Genomic DNA, 24,916 nt, shown 5'->3' with positions numbered 1-24,916 from the left:
AGATCGGTTCAGATTTAGATATAGCTGCCATGTAGACCTATCCTACAATTTAGGATATTAGGCCCATAAAAACCACATTTATTATCCGATTTTGCGGAAATGTGGGGCAGTGAATTGTGTTAGACCCTCCAACATCGTCTGTCAATTTAGCCCAGATCGGTCCAGATTTGGATATAGCTGTCATATAGACCGATCTCTAGGGTTTAGGTTTTGGGGCCATAAAAAGCGCATTTATTGTCCGATGTTGCCAAAAATTTGGGACCAGGAGTTAAGTTAAGCCCTTCCACATATTTCCGCAATTTGGTCTAGGTCGATCAAGATTCGCATATAGCTGCCATATAGACCGATCTCTCGATTTAAAGTCTTGGCCCCATAAAAGGCACATTTTTAATCCGATTGCACTGAAATTTGATACACTGACTTATGTTATGCTTTTCGACATCCGTGTTGTATATAGTATTTTGTTATATACAATTGAACAATGACGTTTACTTATTAGTATTTGGTCCAAATCGTAACATATATTGATATAGCTGCTATGGGGCATAAGGTATGAGTTTTGCACCGGATTTTGAAGAAAGGTGCTTCACATATATATCCAAGGTGGTGGGTATCCAAAGTTTGGCCCGGCCGAACTTAACGCCTTTTTACTTGTTATATATAAGATTAGACCCCTGATACCTATTTCGAATCCGGCCTAAGTCGGACCATATCTCGATATATGTGTGTTATATGGATCTATCACCTGCTTGAACGCACTTTTATCTGATATCGCCGAAAAAAATTGAAGATGTACGAGACTCTTATACACCGTGCTTAATATGATCATATATAAAGTATTGAGGGTATAGAGAAAAGTGCTTATTTTCTACCAAATTAATTTAGCAGCAGAAGATGTGCGTAAGAAAGAAAGTGTCACTATTTAGGTGAGGATGTTGTGGGTTTGTGATGTGCGTGGCCCTGCTAGCGATTTGTGCAAGCCAATTGTTTAAGGCTCGGCTTTGGCGTTATTGTTTGTATATCTATTGCGAGCCTTCATAACACTACAAAAAATCTTATACAGAACTGTTCCGATTTCCACTAAAGTTTGCGAATACAAATCTTAATAAATTCGTGCGATGCATAGGTCTATTCTCCAGTTTTCGTGCGTTTTTATACCCTCCACCATTGGATGGGGGGTATACTAAATAATTTCGTCATTCTGTTTGTAACTACTCGAAATATTCGTCTGGGACCCCATAAAGTATATATATTCTTGATCGTTGCGACATTTTATGTCGATTTAGCCATGTCCGCCCGTCCGTCCGTCCGTCCGTCTGTCTGTCGAAAGCACGCTAACTTCCGAAGGGGAAAAGCTAGCCGCTTGAAATTTTGCACAAATACTTCTTATTAGTGTAGGTCGGTTGGCATTGTAAATGGGCCATATCGGTCCATGTTTTGATATAGATGCCACATAAACCGATCTTGGGTCTTGACTTCTTGAGCCTCTAGAGTGCGAAATTCTTATCCGATTGGATTGAAATTTTGCACGACGTGTTTTGTTATGATATCCAACAACTGTGCCAAGTATGGTTCAAATCGGTCCATAACCTTATATAGCTGCCATATAAACAGATCTATGGTCTTGACTTCTTGAGCCTCAAGAGTGCCCAATTCTTTTCCGATTGGAATGATATTTTGCACTACGTGTTTTGTTAGGATATCCAACAACTGTGCCAAGTATGTTTCAAATCGGTATATAACCTGATAAAGCTGCCATATAAACAGATTTGGGGACTTGACTTCTTGAGCTTCTAGAGGACGCAATTCCTATCAGATTTGGTTGAAATTTTTCAAGACGTATTTTATTCTTACTTTCATCAACTGTGTCAAATAATTTTCAAATCGGTTCATATCCTGATATAGCTGCCATATAAACCGATCTGAGATCTTGACTTCTTAAGCCTCTAGAGGTCGCAATTATTATCCGATTTGCCTAAAATTTTGTACGACGGATTCTCTCATGACCATCAACATTCGTGTTTATTATGGTCTGAATCGGTCTATAGCCCGATACAGCTCCCATATAAATCGATCTCTCTATTTTACTTCTTGAGCCCCCAAAGGGCGCAATTCTTATTCGAATTGGCTGACATTTTACACAGGTCTCCAACATATAATTTAAATGTGGTCCAAACCGGACCATATCCTGATATCGCTCTAATAGCAGAGAAAATCTTTTCTTATATCCTTTTTTTGCCTAAGAAGAGATGCAAGGAAAAGAACTCGACAAATGCGATCCATGGTGGAGGGTATATAAGATTCGGCCCGGCCGAACTTTGCACGATTTTACTTGTTTATTTAATTTATTGTACATTACATTTCGTTGGCAAAACTTAAAAAGCTGCAGCAGAAATGAGTCAAATGTTTTGTCTTATTGCATACGTCTGTCTGTCGAAAGCAAGCCAACTTTCGAAAGGGTAAAGCTAGCCGGTTGAAATTTTGCACAAAACTTCTTATTTGTGTAGGTCGGTTGGGATTGTAAATGGGCTATATTGGTCCATGTTTTGATATAGCTGCCATATAAACCGATCTTGGGTCTTGACTTCTTGAGGCACTAGAGGGCATAATTCTTATCCGATTTCGCTGAAATTTTGCATGAGGTGTTTTGTTATGACTTCCAACAACAGTGCTGATTATGGTTGAAATCGATTTATAACCGTATATAGTTGTCTATAAACCTATCTGGGGTATTGACTTCTTGAGCGTCTAGAGGGAGCAGTTTATATCCGATTTGGCTGAATATTGCTTGGCGTGTTTTGATATGACTTCCAAAAATTGTGCTTAGTGTGGTCTAAATCGGTCCATAACCTGATATAGCTGTCATATAAACCGATCTTGGGTCTTGACTTATTGAGCCTCTAGGGTACGCAATTCTTATCCGATTGGAATGAAATTTTGCACGACGTGTTTTGTTATGATATACAATAACCGTGCCAAATATGGTTCAAATCGGTCCATAACCTGATATAGCTGCCATATAAACCGATCTTGGGTCTTGACTTCTTTAGCCTCTAGAAGGCTCAATTCTTATCCGATTGGAATGAAATTTCGCACAACGTATTTCGTTATGATATGCAACAACTGTGTCAAGTATTGTTCAAATCGGTCCATAAACTGATATAGCTGTCATATAAACCGATCTTGGTTCTTTACTTCTTGAGCTTCTAGAGGGCGCAATTTTTATCCGATTTGAATGCATTTTTGCACGAAGTGTTTTGTTATGATATCCAACAACCGTGCCAAGTGTGGTTCAAATCGGTTCATAACCTGATATAGCTGTCATATAAACAGATCTGGGGACTTGACTTCTTGAGCTTCTAGAGGGCGCAATTCCTACCCGATTTGGTTGAAAGTTTTCATGAAGTATTTTATTCTTACTTTCAACACTTGTGTCGAATAAAGTTCAATACGGTTCATGACCTGATATAGCTGCCATATAAACCGATCTGGGATCTTGACTTCTTGAGCCTCCATAGGTCGCAATTATTATCCGATTTGCCTGAAATTTACTATGTACTATGGATCCTCTCATGACCATCAACATACGTGTTTATTACGATCTGAATCGGTCTATAGCCCGATACAGCTCCCATATAAATCGATCTCTCTATTTTACATCTTGAGCCCCTAAAGGGCGCAATTCTTATTCGAATTGGCTGACATTTTACACAGGTCTCCAACATGTAATTTAATTGTGGTCCAAACCGGACCCTTTCTTGATATCGCTCTAATAGCAGAGCAAATCTTTTCTTATATCCTTTTTTGCCTAAGAAGAGATGCCGGGAGAAGAACTCGACAAATACGATCTATGGTGGAAGGTATGTAAGATTCGGCCCGGCCGAACTTAGCACGCTTTTACTTGTTAGAGGTTACTTTATAGTTTTTAGAGCGCACAACAAGCCGATTGCTGGCTTAGGTGTATGTTCATAGTGGCATGGGGCGGATTAATATATGCATCCTCTTTTCAACTTGACCTAACCTTACTTAATGTATGCTGACGATGTCAGAAATTTTCAATCGTTCGGTGTTCCTTCTGAACAGGATTTGTTACAACTTGATCTTGATAACTTCTGTTTGTGGTGCAATGTACATTTGGTGCAACTAAATATCTTAAAATGTATTTATATATTTAATTTCAATTAAAATTGTAGTCTAATTATTGGAGCTATGGCAGCTATGGCTTAGAGCTAGTCTCGAAAAGTAAATTAATGTCTTTCTATAGTTCGTAACACTTGCCAAAAAGTTATCATCCTAATGATCGCGATCCGAACGCTCTTTTCAGCCTATCCTAAGTTTAGCTAATGGCTGTCAAATTGATATGGAAAAATATTTTGTTGATCTTGGCATCCTTTTAGATCGTATATGGAATTTTAGACACCATATTTCTATGACGGTGAATAAGTCTTTTAGTTTCTTCGGATTTATGAAAAGATGGAATAAAGAATTTAATGATCCTACTGTTACAAAGAACTTTTCTCTTGTCTGAAATACATTTGAGTATGTATCAGTAATTTGGGATCCGGTTTATACTATTCGCAGTATTGAGTCAGAATAAAACAATTTTTACTATTTTATCTTCGTAATCGTGGTTGGAACTACCGAACACTTCCTTCACATACGTTAAGATTACATTTAATAAAGCTCCTGCTCCTAAGAGTAAGAAACTCTCAGTAGCCGCAGGAAAATGTTGAACATCACTTTCATATCAATAATTTTTTACCGAAACTGAAGTCCGAATTTTTGTTGAGCCGGCCTAACGTTAACGTTCCTTCTAGAAAAAAGAGACATTTTCAACTGCTTAATATTCAGTACTATCAAGCGATTTGGCAAATAATGATCCAGTTCGTCGTATTTGTTTAAATTTTAATAAGTATTGTCATCTTTTTGATCTTACTGAAGATCGTTATTCGTTTAAGAACTGGTATGCTATTGGACCTATGCCAAGTTTCGAACCGATTGGGGCCATACTAGGTTCGGCTGTTGGAGTCCAAAGTGGAAGTCATTGTGCAAAGTTTCAGACAAATCGGATAAGAATTACGCCATCTAGAAGCTCAAGAAGTATAATCGGGAGATCGGTTTATATGGGAGCTATATCAGGTAACCAAACGATTTGGATCTTACTTGGCAAAGTTTTTAGAAGTCAAGACTTTTTCCCAAGATACTTCATGTAAAATTTCAGCCAAATCGGATAATAATTGCGCCATCTAGCGTTTAGACAAGAGTTATATTCGTATTTAAACCGATTTGGACCATATTTGGCACAGTTATTGGAAATCAAAACAAAACACTTCCTAAATCGGAAATATTGCGCACACTATCGGCTCAAGAAGTCAAGATTCAGGTTCGGTTTATATTTCAGCTATATCAAAACATGGACCGATATAGCCAATTTACAATCCAAACTGACCTACACTAATAGGACGTATTGGTGCAAAATTTCAAGCTCTTAGCTTAGTTCAAGAGATCAAGAATATATATACTTTGTTGGGTCTCAGACCAATATTTTGATGTGTTCTAAACGGAATGACGAAATTAATATACCACCGTCCTATGGTGGAAGGTATAAAAAGCTGAAATATGTTCTTAATATAAAAATCGTTTAATTTTTTGTATTTTACGGACGCCTTTCTCATTATTTTGTAGGAAAATGTCATCAGCTGTTTAAAGTAAACAAGCAGCGTGAGCGTTGAATTTGAAGTGTTGCTAAGTAAAGCAGAGTTCTATGCGAAAAAATGCATACAAATTAAATGTAACAATTTTGAAAAGATTGGGAGAAGACTTAGAATTGTTTCCAAAGACAGCTGCGGTGGCGTCATCACGCCGTAGCATGCTATCTGCTAATGAAACCTCGACTGATAGAGGGGCTGCTCAGCCCACAGACAACTGGTCAGCAGGGATTTTGACGAAGACACTTGGCTAGAGTCATAAGGACAAGGTCTATTTTCGCATGCCTATAATTTGCCTAGGCCATCCGACATTCCCCGGCAAACCAATACGCTCTTTAAGGGGTTGGGATAATAAGAGGCACAGGTTTAATGAGAGGCTTGGTGTGAATGATTCTAAGACTCCCACTGTTAGGGAGAGAGACTCCCTAAATTCTGCTCGTGAATCGCTGCAGAAGCTACCCCAAAGACTACACGTCTTAATTCGGAAACTGCACCGTAGTCAGCCAAAAGGCTGCGGTACCTCGAAGGCTTCCCATCCTTAAAAGAACTAGGGCGAACAATTTTAAGATGGGTCCAAGAACCTTTGCTAATGTCACTAGGGACAGTTTGGTGACGATGTAGGCTGGTATCGGGGCCGATACAGACAAATTGCCTTCGGCGATCAACTCTCAATTTAAATGTATCGTTGTGTGCACCACTAGATTTAGTCAAGAAGGAAGATATTCCTTCTCTTTCAACCACCGACTAGAAGATTGGTAGATTGCTCGTACTAAACTCCGGCTGTTTCGCCGACCTCAACAAGTCTGAAGGAGTTGAATCCTACGGACTGAACAAGTTGAAACTGAAGGCCTATAGAAGCGGTAGGGTTGGGGAATTAGGAAACGACTCAGCACTTGATGCTGAACACTTACCTGAGGAACTATCGACCACATAGCTAAAGTCTGGCTGATTGCAGGAGACTGAAAATCCCCCTGCCACAATCGAGATAGCAAGAGAAGGCGTCGAAATGGGACCCTACAAGTCCTGTGTGGGTGCGTCATCCGGTTGGACTGGGCTGGGAAGGACGTAACTCCAAAAGTACTTTGACAGCAGCAGGTAGCGATGCAACTAAGGGAGAATGGTCCAGTGTCCCGAGGAAGAGTGGTTCCATTACTTTCTCGCCTGCCCCTGGATGCAGAGAGCCTAAATTCTTGCAAAGAGTTGTCTAAATGTTTTTCTTCTTTCGTCGCTAAGCTCTGAAGATTTAGTAGTAGTCAGCCTTGAAATAAACATGTCTCATTACTGGCTGGCTTCCCTATATTTGGCACACGATTCAGAGATGCCGCCTTCAAACCTTAAGTCACTGGTTAAAGCTGCTTCTGTAGGGAAGAAAAGCCTCGTTGTAGGAAGTGATGCTAATGCACATCACCAGATATGGGGAAGTTCGGATGTCAACGAAAGGGGTGAGCTGCTTATCGAATATATTAAAAGTTGCAATCTGGCGATTTGTAATACAGGGGATAAATTAATCTTTATTACCAGGAACAGGCAGGAGGTACTAGATATTACCTTTGTATAGGAAGATATAAGTGGAAGAATATGCGACTGGGAAGTGTTGGATGACCACAGCTTCTCTGATCATCGTTATTTTAGTTTCAGCCTTGGAGAAAAGAGTACAGAAGTGATCCCTCAGCTAAACAGAAACAAGTAAGAGCGTGCTATGTTCGGCCGGGCCGAATCTAATATACCTTCCACTATGGATCGCATTTGTCGAGTTCTATGCGCGGTATCTTCTTTTAGGCAAACAACGAATATTGAATGAGAACTATTATGCTATTTGAGCTATATGAAGTTATAGTCCAATTCGGACTATATGAATGCTGAATATTGTGTAATATTTCAGTTCATTCCGATAAGAAAATCGGGAGACAGGTTTATATAGGAGCTGTATCAAGCTATTGATTGATTAAGAACATATTAGACACATACACAAAATTTGTGCCAAATCGGATGAGAATTGCGCCCTCTAGATGCTCACGGAGTCAAGATCCCAGATCGGTTTATATGGCAGCTATATCAGGTTATGTACCGATTTGCACCATACTTAGCACAGCTATTGAAAGTCATAACAAAACAACCCATGCTAAATTTCAGCCAAATCGGATAAGAATTTCGTGCTCTATTGGCTCAAGAAATCAAGATCTAAGATCGGTTTATATGATACCAAAACACTACGTGCAAAATTTCAGTCAAATTGGACGAGAATTGCGCCCTCTAGAGGCTCAAGAAGTTTAGATCCAAGATCAGTTAATATGGCAGCTATATCAAAACATGGACCGATTTTAACCATACTTACAGTTGTTTGAAGTGATCCCAAAACACCACGTGCAAAATTTCAGTCCAATCGGGAGAGAATTGCTCCCTCCAGAGACTCAAGAAGTCAAGACCCAAGATCGGTTTATATGGCAACTATATCAAAACATGGACTGATTTGGCCCACTTACAATCCCAACCGACCTACACTAATAAAAAGTATTTGGGCAAAATTTTAAGTGGATAGCTGTACTCCTTCGAAAGTTAGGGTGCTTTCGACAGACAGACGGACGAACATGGCTAGATCTACTTAAAATTACATGATGATCAAGGATATATATACTCAGACGCAAATTTCGAGGTGTTACAAACAGAATGACGAAATTAGTATACCCCCATCCTATGGTGGAGGGTATAAAAAGGTGGATTGGCATAAATTTGAGCACAAATTGTGCACGTCTATCCCTTCTAGACCATAAAAGGAAGCGGCAACTGCGGAGTATATGAATTTAATGGTCAAGCAGATCATGAAGGCCTTGAATGATTCGCTTGTGTCAGCATGCCCTAGTGCCAAAGCCAAGGGGCAAACAGCGACCGCCATAGGGGCCCCAGAGTTGGTTGGTCTAAGGAAGGACTGCACAGCGAAAGCCACAAGAGCACCACACGAATGGCACATCTACAAGGTTGAACATAGAAAATATAATCGCGATCTGAGAAAGGTTCAGAACGAATCCTTGGTGGAATTCTGCAGCTCCGTGGACAATGTCTGGTGAGCAAACACTAGAACTACTCGTTGATACACATTTCCCGGGAATTTCTCCAACGGACAACGTGGCGCCAGGAAAGATTGTCACTTGCATTCGTCGGAGGCCATTAGGGAAATTGAGTCTGAGCCGAAAATCATTTGGGTGATAAGAAGTTTCGACTCCTTTGTGTCGGCAGGCTCTGATGATGTAGCACCGGTTGAATTACAACCTGTGTCTGATAGACTGGTTCCTTGGCTAAGGGAGATATACTCTGCTTGTATCAGCATGTCATATATATATGTGGGATGGAGGGACACGAATGTCATTTTCATTCCGCAAGGCAGAAAAACCTTACCGCAAGAAGGCGAAAGATTTGCGTCCTATTAGTCTGTCTTCCTTTATGCTGAAGGCTCTTAAGAGGTTGATAGAAACATATGTTAGGACAAAGATCCCTGGAGATTGCCTGTCGCTGCAGCAGCATGCATGTAGTAAAGACAAATCCACTGAAACAGGCCTTCACGACCTAGTCGGCGACATAGAGAGTTCTCTCGCTTTCAAGGAATATGCAATGGTAGCATTTCTTGACATTGAAGTTGCTTTCAATAATGTAAAACCGACGTCAATCATGAAAGTTTGTTAATAACTTACCAACTAAAAGAAACATTACGGCAGGCTTGGGATCTGTGTATCTAAAATGATGGGTTAGCAGAGGAGCACCTCAAGGAGGTGTACTGTTTCCTCTACTGTAAAATATAGCCATTACAACAACAATGGCCAATTTTCATATAGAGGTGGCGATCCTCGTCAAGCTCCTGTAGGTGATCAAGCTTGTTGCGGTCAAAGGACCGATCGCCTCGAGAACGAGTATTTTCATATCGAGGATCGAAGGCACTCAGTATTTGGGGAAGAGCCGGTGCCTGAGCATTCCACAATCTGCAACCTGTGGACGCGCCCGGTAGCTCGCTGCTAAGCTTCTCGTGACAGCAATGGACACCACACAGATTGAACCACAATGTTTCAGCCTGTGTTGCGCAAATTCAACTGATGATATTAATTTTTTCCAAGAGGACGCGGATATAGATCGTGTCAATTTCTAGCTTTCGTGAAGCGCTCCTTAAAATCCCGAAGTGTTTCATTTGAACTTCGTTCATTGATAATACATCTTTACCATACTATGAAGCTATCTTTCATACATATATACAATATGCAATAGATTAGTCCACAATAAACACATATTTTTTAAAAAAAATTTAAGGTATATTACTTTCCAATATATGACAGTTTCATGTATACTTATTTACCATTCGAAATGCGCATTAGTATGTTAGAATATTTTCGTATTACTTCCAAGGTAGGTAAAATTTGTTGTTGGAATATAGCTTGTATATATGTGGGTAGGTAAAATCCGATTTTATGAGATCTGAAGATCAGGTTTATATACATAGAATTCAAAATCATCAAAAATTTTTTGAAAATTTTTTTTATACCCAAAATATCTGCAAAATTGTAAGCACCTAGCTTTTCGGTATAAATGGGTAAATACCCGGCTATTAACCCAATTAACGCGCTAAATGCCGTTAAGGTATTTACCCACGGCCCGTCTCTATTCATGGACAAATTTAAATTTGCGTCTAAACAACTGCTGTGGTATAATAACTTAAAGAATATGTACACAGAAAAATAATCGGCAACAAAAATTCCCTTAATATTTTGTCGCCTACAATATTAAGGGAAGGAGATTTCAAAGGCCCATAAGTCCCATATTTCGACCAATTTATAGCAATACCATGGCAGCCGGTTCTATATGTCCGATGTATAATCCGATGGAGTCTTTCATCGGCCGAGGGTTGCCGTCTCAGTGCACAACACACTGCTGCGATAACAACAACAAATTTATAGGGCTTCACTACCTGACACCCGAGATTATTTAGATTAATTAATATGAGTTTTTCAAAAATTTCAACCATATTATAATTGGATCAATTGCAAAATTTTCTGAAAATTTCAATCATTTATTTAATTGAACATGCAATTTTTATACCCTCCACCATAGGATGGGGGTATACTAATTTCGTCATTCTGTTTGTAACTCCTCGAAATATTCGTCTAAGACCCCATAAAGTATATATGTATTCCTGATCGTCATGACGTTTTAAGTCGAGTTAGCCATGTCCGTCCGTCTGTCTGTCGAAAGCACGCTAACTTTCGAAGGAGTAAAGCTAGCCGCTTGAATTTTTGCACAAATACTTCTTATTAGTGTAGGTAGGTTGGTATTGTAAATGGGCTATATCGGTCCTCGTTTTGATATAACTGCCATATAAACCGATCTGGGATCTTGACTTCTTGAGCCGCTAGGGGGCACAACCTTATCCGATTTGGATGAAAATTTGCATGTGTTCTGGTGCCACTTCCAACAACTGTGCTGAGTATGGTTGATATCGGTCCATAACCTGATATAGCTCTCATATAAACCTATCTGGGGCCTTGACTTCTTGAGCGTCTAGAGTACGCAATTATTATCCGATTTAGATGCAATTTTGCATGAGGTGTTTTGTTATGACTTTAAACAACTGTGCTAAAAATAGTTCAAATCGGTCCATAACCTGATATAGCTGCCATACAAACCGATCTATGGTCTTGACTTCTTGAGCCTCTACAGGGAGCAATTCCTATCCGATTCGGCTGAAATATTGAAAGACGTGCTTTGTTATGACTTCCAACAACTGTATTAAGAATGGTTGAAATGGGTCCATAACCTGATATAGCTGCCATATAAACCGATATGGGATCTTGACTTCTTGAGCTTTTAAGTGGCGCAAATATTATCCGATTTGAAATTTTGTACAACGGCTTCTCTCATGACCTTTAACATACGTGTCGAATATGGCATGAATCGGTTTATAGCCTAATTCAGGTTCCCTATAAATCGATTTCCCTATTTTACTTCTACCCTAAAGTGCGCAATTCTTACTAGATTTGGCTGAAATTTTACACAATGACTTCTACTATGGTCTCCAATATTCATTTCAATTATGGTCCGAAATGAACCATAACTTGATATTGTTCCAATAACATAGCAATTCTTTTCTTTTATCCTTTGTTTGCCTAGAAAGAGACACCGTGGCAAGAGATCGACCAATGCGATCCATGCTGGAGGGCCGGCCTGGCCGAACTTAGCACGCTCTTACTTGCTTTAATTGAAAACTTTTCAATTACTTATCCGAAAATGGTGATTGATATTATCATTTTCGTGATTGAAGCGGTTTCAATTAAAAAATTAATTGGATCAATTTATTTCGTGATTGAAAACGATTTTTATTTTCTCTGCGAAGCACCGAAATTAAAAAAGATAGAGCCATTGGCTTTTGCCTTCATTTAAAGGCTTATTTGAAAAAAATTACAAAAGGTTTATTTTAACAAGAAATAAAAATTTTAATTGGTTTATAAAAATTTGACAAACTTAAAACGGCTTGTAAGGTTCATTTTTCGAAAAGTTCGAAAAACGGGTTTGGGTAAAAGCAGTCTTGTTGGTCTCTCTAAAATTTTTTTCTTATCGTATTTACCCATGTCGGTGTTTCTGACGCCTGTTTATGTCCGAGATGAATCTAAAAGTATGATTAATAAATGAGTTATTTACTTATATTACTGCTGTTAAATGTTATTGTAAAAAATAAACACTTTTTAAAAACATATTGATATTGTAGCCGTTGAGTGAAGCGGACGTATTTTTATTTCGCTCCTCAAAGAAAAAATAAATATATATCCGTACCTCGGAATAGGTACTACCTACAATATTACGAAAAAATTTCAAAGCCTTTTGGAGTAGGCTAGAAATGGACTCCAAAGACCCAACATCTGCGGTGGTGGCGTCAGACCGTAGCGTGTTGTCATCCCCTCCTATAGGTGTGGGTGCCTTGGAACCTGTAGTCGAGAGTAATGCTTCAAGCGCACAACTAGTCGTCAGACTAACTAATGAGGAAGAGACGGGTAAACCAGAGGGATGGTCGTCCCCAGTCTTTAAGTAAAGGTGGTGTTTCTGACTCGGATTCAGACACCGACTGTGTCAATGCAACAGTCACGCAGCTAAATCGAGAGATGCGGGCATCGGGATGACAGCAGAAGTGAGCGATGGCCTTGCTAAGCTCACAAGCAGACCGAGGAAGCGATCCGGTGCACGACGAAGGAGACAGAGGAGTATGCACCGGAAGCGCAATCAGGCTAAAGTGCAGGATGCTGGAAGGGATAGAACTGACATTCCAGACACTTCTACAGAAGCTGGAAAAAGAATCAGATCTCCCGAAGAGCATAACACTGCTAAAATACTGAAGACGATAAAGAGCTCCTCGCTTTCAAGTACTCTGGGAAAACCAAGCCATCCATCCCGCAATGGAGACTCCAGACAGTGCAGAGGTAAACAAAGTTGGAACAGAAACGAAGGAAGCGCGCATGGCCCCTGAGTCTTCATAGAGGACTGTGACTTCCAAAAGGAGGCCACAGCCATCACGGAAGGGGAAAATGTTCGCTGAGAATGGTAAGGAGCCGCCGTCTTACGCCGGAGTGGCAAGGAAGCACAACAGAGATGAGCTGACTTATGCAGTCATTAATATCGGCTGTGCAACAGGTAGGATTCCACCGACCAGCGGTCCCAAGTGGAGGATCTGGTAACGATCGGATTTTTGAACATTTGTGGAACTCTGTAGATGGTCCGCCCATACAAATTATGAGCTGCGAGTTTAGGGGGGACATCTTTACGCTGCATTTTGCGTCGGAATGTATTGATACCATCAAACAGCTCGTCAAAGGTATTCACGCTCCCTGGGAGGGCGCAAAGCTCGATCATGTGAGAAAGGTGGATACCCCTCAGCTCACAAAAGCTACGGTCTTCATCAAGGGATGTGTCAGTAAATATGCAACGGAACGCATGTTGGCATTCTTGGGCAAGCAAAACGAAGGTTTGGTTTGGGAGGTCTTCCACAGGGAGGAGAATGAGGAAGGAACTCTCTTTGTGGTTAGCACTGATCTAGTCTCCGTGACAAGTTTGGCTAAGACTACAGGCATGGCGCACTACGGGAGCAAAGCTGTCTTTTTCAAGATTGGGAAGACTAGGATAGGCAGAAATTTTCAATCTGCGACACCAGGCCGTGCAGTGGCAGGCCTGGTGTCGCAACAAACATGGGGCCGACAACGAGACAATCACGACATCTCTTAATATTGGAAAACTAGGGGAAGCAATGATCCTAATACTAAAATACCAGGCAGTGCAGTGGCGAGAGATCCAACACAGCCTAACAAATAGGAACCCGACGACGGACCCATCACCGACTTAAAGATTCGGAATACTGGGATAGGTTAAGATACTTGTGTTGAAGCACTAGGCAGTGCAGCTACAGGAGTCTCAAAGCAACCCAACGAACAGGGAAACGATGATGGTACCATCACCTACTCCTAAGAAGCCCATTTACTTAAGATTTGGAAGGCTAAGATAGGCAAAGATCCTAGTATTGAAACACCAGACAGTACAGGGAATGGAAACCTAATACAGCTTAACGAACAGGGACCAAAGTTTCTGGATTGAACCATATCATAACTACGAATTATTCTATGCCAACACTGATACTCGGCCGAGGACTTGCGTTATTTGTCATAAAAGATTGAATTATAAATTTTAACCCGAGTTGTCAACGTCGAATGCAACAGTGGTGAGACAGGGAGCCGGTGGAGCATACCTGGTATCACTTTATCTGCCTTTCGACTCTCCGACACCGCCACCCACGTCGGAGCTGCAACGGCTGGTGAGTAAAGCAAAACAGACAGGAAACGAGGTACTAATAAGGTGCGATGCGAACTCTCACCACATTTCGTGGGGTAGTACCAACACTAATAAGCGGGGCCAAGCCCTGGCAGAGTTCTTGACCTAATAACACTTAATATTGGTAACACCGCTACCTTTGTTAATAGGATTAGGAAGGAGGTATTAGATGTGACCATATGTTCGAAAAATCTGATCGATGAGGTTCAGAATTGGAGGGTCTCCATGGAACACTCTTTATCTGACCATCGCTATATTAGGTTTAGAATAGCACGGCCAGCGCCGAATCCGATAAGGTTCCGGAATAAGTTGAAAACCAACTGGACAAAATTCGGAAGGCTACTCAGAAGAAGACGTGAGCAAGGAAATTATGGTGAAATTATGGTGAAGGAATCCTTGAAGAGCTTAAAACCATTTAAGTCACCCGGACCTGATGGAATATTTCCGGCGTTACTACAGAAAGAGGCAAAGTATCTGGCGCCTCGTGTGGCCGAAATTTTCACAGCGTGCATAGGACTTTCATATACTCCTAAAGCCTGGCAGGAGGCAAGGGTGGTGTTTATACCCAAGCCCGGCAAGGCAAGTTATGCGACACCAAAGGCCTACAGACCCATGAGCCTTACCTCCTTTCAACTCAAAACCATGGAACGTATTCTGCGAACTGCTCAAATACAAATAGCATGCCTATCTCCAGGGAATGTCGGTGGAGACTGCCTTGCACGAGGTTGTGAATAAAATAAAACAATCCTTGGATGCCAAAACGTAAACACTGGCGGTATGCATTGACATCGAGGGGGCTTTTAACAATGTGCGGACTGGCACACTGATCCAATCCTTAGAACAGTACCGGGTGGACCCGGTCCTGAGAGACTGGATAAACCATGTGCTAAGGAACAGGTGGATAAATTGTGTGTCGCATGGCATAAATATAAGCGAGAAAGTGGCACAGGGCACGCCACAGGGGGGCATTTTATCGCCACTCCTATGGGTGACCACCATAAATGACCTATTACGGATGCTAATTGAGGAGGGATTTGAACCCGTCTGCTACGCAGACGATGTTATAATGCTTCTAAGGGGTAAGGATCCGAACGAGCTTTGCAGAAGGGCCGAAAAGGTCTTGCATATGACTTGGCTAGACCCAGAGGTCTCAATGTTAATCCAGAGAAGACTGAAATATACCTCTTCACGAGGAAGACGAAGGTGGGCGAATTTAACGCACCACGTTTCCTCAATAAGACGATTTCGATATTTGACAAGGTCAAATACTTAGGTGTGATCTTGGACCGGAAACTGAATTGGAAGTGTCACATTCAGGAGCGTACTGAGAAGGCTCACAGATGTTGGGAACTATGTAGACGGGCCGTAGGCTCGAAATGGGGTCTGTATCCTAGGATAGTCCACTGGCTCTACAGGAGCGTGATTACACCAATACTTACTTACGCCTTAGTAGTTAGATGGACTGCTATGGAGAAAAGGTGCAACATAAGGACCATACAACAGTTTCAGAGAACATGTTGTCTTGGCATAGGCGGAGCGATGATGACCACGCTCACTAGGGCACTGGGGACTATTCTAGATATCCGACCCATTGACATACAAATTAAGTATGAGGCAGCCACTGCGGCTATAAGACTTAAAGCGATGGGAGAATGGGGTGACGATGGGAGCAGCTCATACCATCGCGGTATAATCGAGGCGACGATAGGAAACGTGGAAGGAAGGGAAGAGTTTTCCGATCGGAAACCTGAGATGAAACTTGAAGTCGAGTGCGACGCACTGCTGCCATCGGCACAGTCTTGGATTGATGGAACCCTAGTATTGCCATCTGGAAGATCATGTTACACGGATAGATCAAATCTAGAGGACAGAGTGGGCCTGGGTGTTTACATTGAGAACCCAGGGACTGAGATCTGTTTTAGATAAGGTTCGGCGGGCGGAAATCCGGGCGATCACGGAATGCGTGAAGTGGTGTGGTGCTAATGCGAGGACATCGAGTGTGAACATCTTTACTGACAGTAAAATTGCCATAAGGGCAATAACAACCAGGACGGTAAGGTCACGAACAGTCTCGCAGTGTAAGAAGGAGATTAACGCCTTCTCTGACGATGGTAAAATCCGCATCGTTTGGGTTCCGGGCCATAACGGAGTAAGGAGAAATGAAAGGGCAGACGATTTGGCGGTGAAGGCCGGAGGACTGCCGTCAATAAACTTGGTTAACCCGAAGCCGAGTTAAGGGAGTGGACGATGAATGCGCATGCAACATTGTGGAACAGCGAAACGGTCGGTAGGACGGATCCAGATCGTGAAAAGACAAGGCTATTGCTGAAAGGAAGCAAAAAGGAGGTCAGTATAGCTATTGGTATCATAACGGGACACATAGGACTACGAGCTCACTTATGTAAAGTCGGTGCGGCAAGTGATAGCATGTGTAGGGCATGTGGAGTAGATGAGGAGACGTTGGAGCATTTCCTTTGTCATTGCCCGGCTTTCGCGTCCAACAGATACCGGTACTTAGGTAAAGACACAATATCATACATGCACCAATTTAGGGGAGTGGTATTGAAAACAATTAAGGATTTTGTAAGCAGCACGGAATTCCTAGCTTAAAATTTTCTTTTTGGAGGTTACTTTATAGTTTTTAGAGCGCACAACAAGCCGATTACTGGCTTAGGTGTATGTCCATAGTGGTATGGGGCGGATTAATATCTACACTCTCTTTTCAACCTGACCTAACCTAAAAACGTTGGTTAATTGAGTTTGTAACGGCTTAAATTAAATTGTTCAAATTGTCAAATATATATAATAACAAAATTGTTCATTCATAAAGCAAATAATTTTAAACGAATTCCTAATCAAGGCGATCCTTTTCTTATAAGAAGGCTCTGTCTGCACCCTAGCTTTTTTGAGTAAATTTAAATATTCGCATATTTTCGTAAGTGACTTGAGCATAATGTATAGTATCTTGTATGACCTACCATATTTAATGTGCGCTTGTTTCTTAATTGCTTCCACTGCACTATCCGATGTTGTTTGACAAAAAAAAAACTGACAGCATAAGGAGCATAAAATTAAATTAAGTTTTAAATTTTGTCGAAAATTTCTATGTGTAGGACAAAGGAACAGAGAAACAGACATTTTACCCTACACCTAATCCCTTAATTTGTTACACTCTACTCTTTTACTTTCATCTGTGTTCTTTTCTTTCTGCTTATTCATTTACCATTGCTTCCTGGTTAATACGCATTCGCCTGGCAAATGGGCTAACCGCTAAACAGTTCCGCCATCCATCAAGGCCGTAAATCAGTTGGTAGGGGCGCCGGTTGAGCGAGAAGTTACTCTGGAATGCATTGTGGAAGTCTATCCAAAGCCTTTAAATGGCTGGTATCGTAATGAGGGTAAGTAAAAGGAAAGTTCGTGTACAACAACCTACCATCGAAAGCCGTTGTACATCCTTGGGACAACCTCCTTCCCAAGAATCTAAGCCCAGGTTTCCATTTGCAACCATGCCACGCTGCGACTATCGAACAAGTGGCTTAAAATTTCTGAATTCATGTCATTGGACTGGTTGAAGGGATGAATGAGTGTGTTTGTATTTTTGATTTCCTCTATATGAGTAATATAGGCTGATATGCGTGCGTTTCTGTTCATGTTTTGTGAATAAGTTAAGAGCAGTACATATTATCACACTGAAATTTTGCTTCAACATTCGAAACCCTTTGGTCATGATTCGTGTTTATTGTTGAAACCAATTTACTAGAAAATAGGTTGATAAATGTGGACAATAGGGCAAGTAATGTGTTCTTTTATAACCTGCATCACCGCTGTGGCACAGGGTATTATAACACAGTGCATTTGTTTGTAACACCCATAAGGAAGAGAGATAAAGCTAGGCAATTAAAAAGCACACCGATCGACTCAGAATCATTTACTTATTCGACTTAGTAATGTCCGACTGTCTGTCCATGCTAATTTGTGCATCCGATCATCTTCAAATTTGGCATGAGCATTTTTATACCTTCAATGGGGGGTATACTAATTTCGTCATTCTGTTTGAACTACTCGAAATATTCGTCTGAGACCCCTTAAAGTATATATATTCTTGATCGTCGCGAAATTTTATGTCGTCCATGTTCGTCCGTCTGTCTGTCAACAGATACCAACTGACCTACACTAATAAGAAGTATTTGTGCAAAATTTCAAGCGGCTAGCTTTACTCCTTCGGAAGTTAGCGTGCTTTCGACAGACAGACGGACGGACATGGCTAGATCGACATAAATTGTCATGACAATCAAGAATATATATACTTTATGGGGTCTCAGACGAATATTTCGAGTAGTTACAAACAGAATGACGAAGTTAGTATATGCTATGGGAGAGGGTATAAAAAACGTGTAAAATTTAGAAAAATTCATGAAATCTTTATTTGATTTATTTAATCGATAGTACGGTCTATATTATTTAATGTTTGAAGATTATTTCATGCAATGTTAACCGAGGCTGTGCCTCACATAGTCCAATTTTGGAATACTTGTTCCACGATATACTTGTTGGTCAATGTTGTCTTCCAATGCGTCTATTGAAGCGGCTTTGTCTGTATAACCCCATAAAAGATAGTCTAAAGGCGTTAAATCGCACGATCTAGACGGCCAATTGACCGTCCCGAAAGTGCAATAAAATATTCATCGAACTCGCCTCTCAATAAGTTCATTGTTACGCTTGCCGTAAGGCATGCGGCACCGTCTTGTTGAAACCACATGAAATGCATGTCAAGCTGTGCATTTTGGGGAAAAAAAATTTGATATCATCTCACGGTAGCGCTCACCATTCACAGTTACATTACGATTCGCATCATCTTTGAGGAAATACGGTCCAATAATGCCACCAGCCCATAAACCGCACCAAACAATGCTTCTGGCTGATCTTCACTCCAAAATCGACAATTCTGCTTATTTACTTCCCCATTGAGCTAAAAATGAGCTTCATCGCTGAACACAATTTTTCGATAAAAAAAGTGGCTCTTCGGCCAAATTTCCAAAAGCCCATTAACCAAAAATTCTGCGTTGCGGTAGGTTGTTCGGCTTCAATTCTTGTACCAGCTGTAATTTGAAAGGCTACACACCTAAAACCTTCCGCAAAATTTTCCACGTTTTTGATTAACAGAGACACAATTGCTGCGAACGGCGATGAATGAATTTTTTCATTCTATTTTAAATGGAAACAAAAACAAACCCTATACTGGTTTCAGTTGGACAAATAAATCCAACAACAAAATGAAACAACCAAAATAATTTAGCGCAGAACAAGGGCTTTCCAGTGGTCCGCTTCGCTACCCCCGTTTTTATACCCTCCACCATAGGATGGGGGTATACTAATTTCGTCATTTTGTCTGTAACTCCTTGAAATATTCGTCTAAGACCCCATAAAGTATATGTATTCTTGATCGTCATCACATTCTTAGAGATGGGTTTCTAACGGGTAAATATCCAACGCTTGGGATTTTTCATCCGATTTCGATGAATTTTGGCACAGTGAGTTCTGGTAGACCCCTATTCATTTCTATGAAGTGGGGTTCAGATCGGACCATATTTATATATATATATATATTTATAGCTGCCCTTAGACCGACCACCCGATCTCCCGATATAGGGTATTGAGGCCATAAAAGATTCAGTTATGACCCGAATTCGATTAAATTTGGCACAGTGAGTTCTGGCAGATCCCTTCAAATTCCTGTCAAATGTGGTACAGATCGGACCATATTTGGATAAAGCTGCCTTATATGCATAAATATAAATGGAGGGTTCTTCCATCTATTTCGATGAAATTTGGCACAGCGAATTCCGGTACACCTATAACCTGCTGCTATGTTGACCGATCTCCCGATATAGAGTACTTAGCCATAAAAATGGAGAATTTTTCATCCAATTTTGATGAAATTTGAAACAGTGAGTTTTGATAGACCTTCCAGATCGAAACATATTTGGAAATAGACCATATAGACCAATCTCCCGATATAGAGTATTGAGTGTACAAAAGGAGCATTTTTCATCCGATAATGATGAAATTTGAAACAGTGCTTTTTGATAGACCTCTACACCTGTTTGTTGAATATCGTCTATATAGCGGCTACATATAACTTAAATCCGATTTTATGAGATCAGAAGATCAGTTTTATATACAAAGAATACGAAATCATCAAAAATTTTTCGAAAAATGCTTTCATATTCAAGATACCCATAAATACCCAGCTTTTTGGTATAAATAGGTAAATACCAGGATATTTTCTTAATTTACTGAGTAAATACCGTCTGTCTGTCGAAAGCACGCTAACTTTCGAAATAGTAAATTAGCTGATTGAAATTTTGCACAAATACTTATTTTTAGTGTAGGTTGGTATGGATTGTAAATGGGCTATATCGGTTCATGTTTTGATATAGCTGCCATATAAACCGTTCTCGGATCTTGACTTCTTGAGCCACTAGAGGGCACAATTCTTATCCGATTTGACTGAAATTTTTAACGATGTGTTTTATTATGACTTTCAACAATTGTGCTGAGTATGGTTGAAATCGGTCTATAACCTGATATAGATGTCATATAAACCTATCTGGGGTCTTGACTTCTTGAGCGTCTAGTGGGCGCAATTCCTATCCGATTTGGCTGAAAATCTGCACGACGTGTTTTGTTATGACTTCCAACAACAGTGCTAAGTATGCTTTTCAAATATGATTCAAATCGTTCCATAACCTAGCTGCCATTAAGCCCGATCTGGGATCTTAACTCTTGAGCCTCAAGAGGGCGTAATTATTATCAGATTTGGCTTCCCCCGTAGCCATCAACATACGTGTCAAATATGGTCCGAATCGGTTTTAAGCCTGATACAGTTCCCACATAAACCGATCTCTCTATTTTACTTCTTGAGCTACTAAAGGGCGCAATTTTTACTCAAATTGGCTGAAATTTTGCACAATGACTTCTACTATGGTCTCCAACATTCAATTCAATTATGGTCCGAATCGGAAAAAGTGCGATCTATGATCGAGACTATATAAGATTCGGCCCGACCGAATTTAGCACGCATTTAGAATAGGACTTCCAAAAACCTAAATTGTCACATAGTTTATATGATTATGAAGTTTTGTTATAATTGCGTATAAAATTTCAGATATCTTCTTTAAAAAAATTTACCAAATAGTACCAAGAATAACAAACCATCGGAAAAATCATAGTGTCGCCCAATATATATTGTCAAAGTATAAATGAACACCAATTTTGAGCGCTTTAGCTCAATTCGTAAATAATGTGCCATATTCTACGTTTTAATAACCAAATATACGAATAAAAAACATCTTCATGTTGCCCACTTTAAAATTTGTTTAAAAATTTTCACACAACTCCTTTATGTTTCTATACCCTCCACCATAGGATGGGGGGTATACTAATTTCTTCATTCTGTTTGTAACTATTCGAAATATTCGTCTGAGACCCCATAAAGTACATATATTCTTGATCGTCGCAACATTTTATGTCGATCTAGCCATGTCAGTCCGTCGGTCCGTCGGTCCGTCCGTCTGTCGAAAGCACGCTAACTTCCGAAGGAGTAAAGCTAACCGCTTGAAATTTTGCACAAATACTTCTTATTAGTGTAGGTCGGTTGGTATTGTAAATGGGCTATATCAGTCCATGTTTTGATATAGCTGCCATATAAACCGATCTTGGGTCTTGACTTCTTCAGCCTCTAGAGTGCACAATTCTTATCCGATTGGAATGAAATTTTGCACGACGTCTTTCGTTATAATATCCAACAACTGTGTCGAGTATGGTTTAAATCAGTCCATAACCTTATATAGCTGTCATATAAACCGATCTTGGGTCTTGACTTCTTAAGCCTCTAGAGTGCGCAATTCTTATCCGAATTGAACGAATTTTTGCACGAAGTATTTTATTATAATATCCAACAACTGTGCCAAGTATGGTTTAAATCGGTTCATAACTTGATATAGCTCCTCCTTCGTCTCCTTCTCCTCCGTCCTTATTCATTATTCTTTGTTTGCCTAAAAACAGATACTGCGCAAAGAACTCGACAGATGCGATCCATGGTGGAGGGTATATAAGATTCGGCCCAGCCGAACTTAGCACGTTTTTACTTGTTTGTTAAAACTGCCATGTCAGTCCGTCGGTCCGTCGGTCCGTCCGTCTGTCGAAAGCACGCTAACTTCCGAAGGAGTAAAGCTAACCGCTTGAAATTTTGCACAAATACTTCTTATTAGTGTAGGTCGGTTGGTATTGTAAATGGGCTATATCAGTCCATGTTTTGATATAGCTGCCATATAAACCGATCTTGGGTCTTGACTTCTTCAGCCTCTAGAGTGCACAATTCTTATCCGATTGGAATGAAATTTTGCACGACGTCTTTCGTTATAATATCCAACAACTGTGTCGAGTATGGTTTAAATCAGTCCATAACCTTATATAGCTGTCATATAAACCGATCTTGGGTCTTGACTTCTTAAGCCTCTAGAGTGCGCAATTCTTATCCGAATTGAACGAATTTTTGCACGAAGTATTTTATTATAATATCCAACAACTGTGCCAAGTATGGTTTAAATCGGTTCATAACCTGATATAGCTGTCATATAGACCGATCTGGGATCTTGACTTCTTGAGCCTCTAGAGGTCGCAATTATTATCCGATTTGTCTGAAATTTTGTGCGACGGATCCTCTCATGACCATCAACACACGTGTTTATTATGGTCTGAATTGGTTTATAGCCCGATACAGCTCCCATATAAATCGATCTCTCTATTTTACTTCTTGAGCCCCCAAAGGGTGCAATTGTTCGAATTGGCTGATATTTTACACAGGTCTCCAACATATAATTTAATTGTGGTCTAAACCGGATCATATCTTGATATCGCTCTAATAGCAGAGCAAATCTTTTCTTATATCCTTTTTTGCCTAAGAAGAGACGCCGGGAAAAGAACTCGACAAATGCGATCCATGGTGGAGGGTATATAAGATTCGGCCCGGCCGAACTTTGCACGCTTTTACTTGTTTTATTATAATCTGATGTATTCGTTATGTTATAAATAAGACAAACAAGTTAAAATGTAGTAAGCTCGTTGGGGCCGATTTGGCCCGTCCGAATCTTGGGAACCCTCCACCATGGATTCTAAAAAAATTCCAATTTTCAACATAATTAAAGACATACATATGTGTATTTTACGTACGAAATTTCTGCCAAATAAGCACAAATTGAAGCTTCTAATGGTCTTAGAAGACTAATTGGAAGATCGGTTTACATGGCTGTACAAATTGTTCAAGGATATAGACCGATTTGGACCGTACTTGGCACGGCTGTTGGCAGTTTTAACAAACAAGTAAAAACGTGCTAAGTTCGGCTGGGCCGAATCTTATATACCCTCCACCATGGATCGCATCTGTCGAGTTCTTTGCGCAGTATCTGTTTTTAGGCAAACAAAGAATAATGAATAAGGACGGAGGAGAAGGAGACGAAGGAGGAGCTATATCAAGTTATAGTCCGATTAGGACTCAAGAAGCAAAATCGGAAGATCGGTTTATATGGGAGCTGTATCAAGCTGTAGATCGATTCGGACCATATTGCACCCGTATGTTAAAGGCCATGGGAGAAGCCGTTGTGCAAAATTTGTGCTAAATCGGACAAGAATTGCGAATTGTTCAAGAAGTAAAGATCCCAGATGTACCTGTTTGTTTGTTATGTACCTGTTTGTGCCATACTCATCACAAATTTTAAAAGTCATATCAAAACACGTCAGGCAAAATTTTAGACAAATCGGATGAGAATTGAGCTCTCTAGCTGCTCAATAAGTTAAGTTGTTGGAAGTGATATCAAAATACTACGTGCAAAATTTCAATCAAATCGGATGAGAATTGCGCCCTCTAGAGGCTCAAGAAATCAAGACCCAAGGTCGGTTTATATGGCAGCTATATCAGGTAATGAACCGATTTGAAGCATACTTAGTACAGTTGTTGGAAGTGATATCAAACCACTACGTGGAAAATTTCATTCAAATCGGATGAGAATTGCGCCCTCTAGAGGCTTAAGAAGTCAAGATCCAAGACGGTTTATATGGCAGCTATATCAAAACATGGACCGATTTGGCTCAGTTACAATTCCAACCGACCTACACTAATAAGAAGTATTTGTGCGAAATTTCAAGCGGCTAGCTTTACTCCTTCGAAAGTTACGACTATCAAGAATGTATATTTTATAGGGTCTTAGACGCATATTTCGGGGTGTTATAAACAGAATGACGAAATTAGTACACACATACATCCTATGATAGAGGGTGTAAAAACGAGCAAAAATTTCAGC

The 24,916-nt window shown here is 40.3% G+C and overlaps 1 protein-coding gene across 1 annotated transcript in view; it reads left to right on the top strand.

Moving 5' to 3' along the window:
• LOC106092176 (lachesin) overlaps positions 1–24,916 on the top strand; it is a 318,974-nt gene that overhangs the window by 192,197 nt on the left and 101,861 nt on the right. The window contains exon 6 of the mRNA XM_059365183.1: positions 17,834–17,953. Within this exon, the coding sequence (XP_059221166.1) occupies positions 17,834–17,953 (120 nt within the window). The remainder of the gene's footprint in view (positions 1–17,833; positions 17,954–24,916) is intronic.

Source organism: Stomoxys calcitrans, chromosome 3, assembly GCF_963082655.1.
Source record: "Stomoxys calcitrans chromosome 3, idStoCalc2.1, whole genome shotgun sequence".
Classification (NCBI taxonomy): domain Eukaryota; kingdom Metazoa; phylum Arthropoda; class Insecta; order Diptera; family Muscidae; genus Stomoxys; species Stomoxys calcitrans.
The sequence above is the reverse complement of the archived record's forward strand: the minus strand, read 5'-3'. Positions and strand labels throughout refer to the sequence as shown.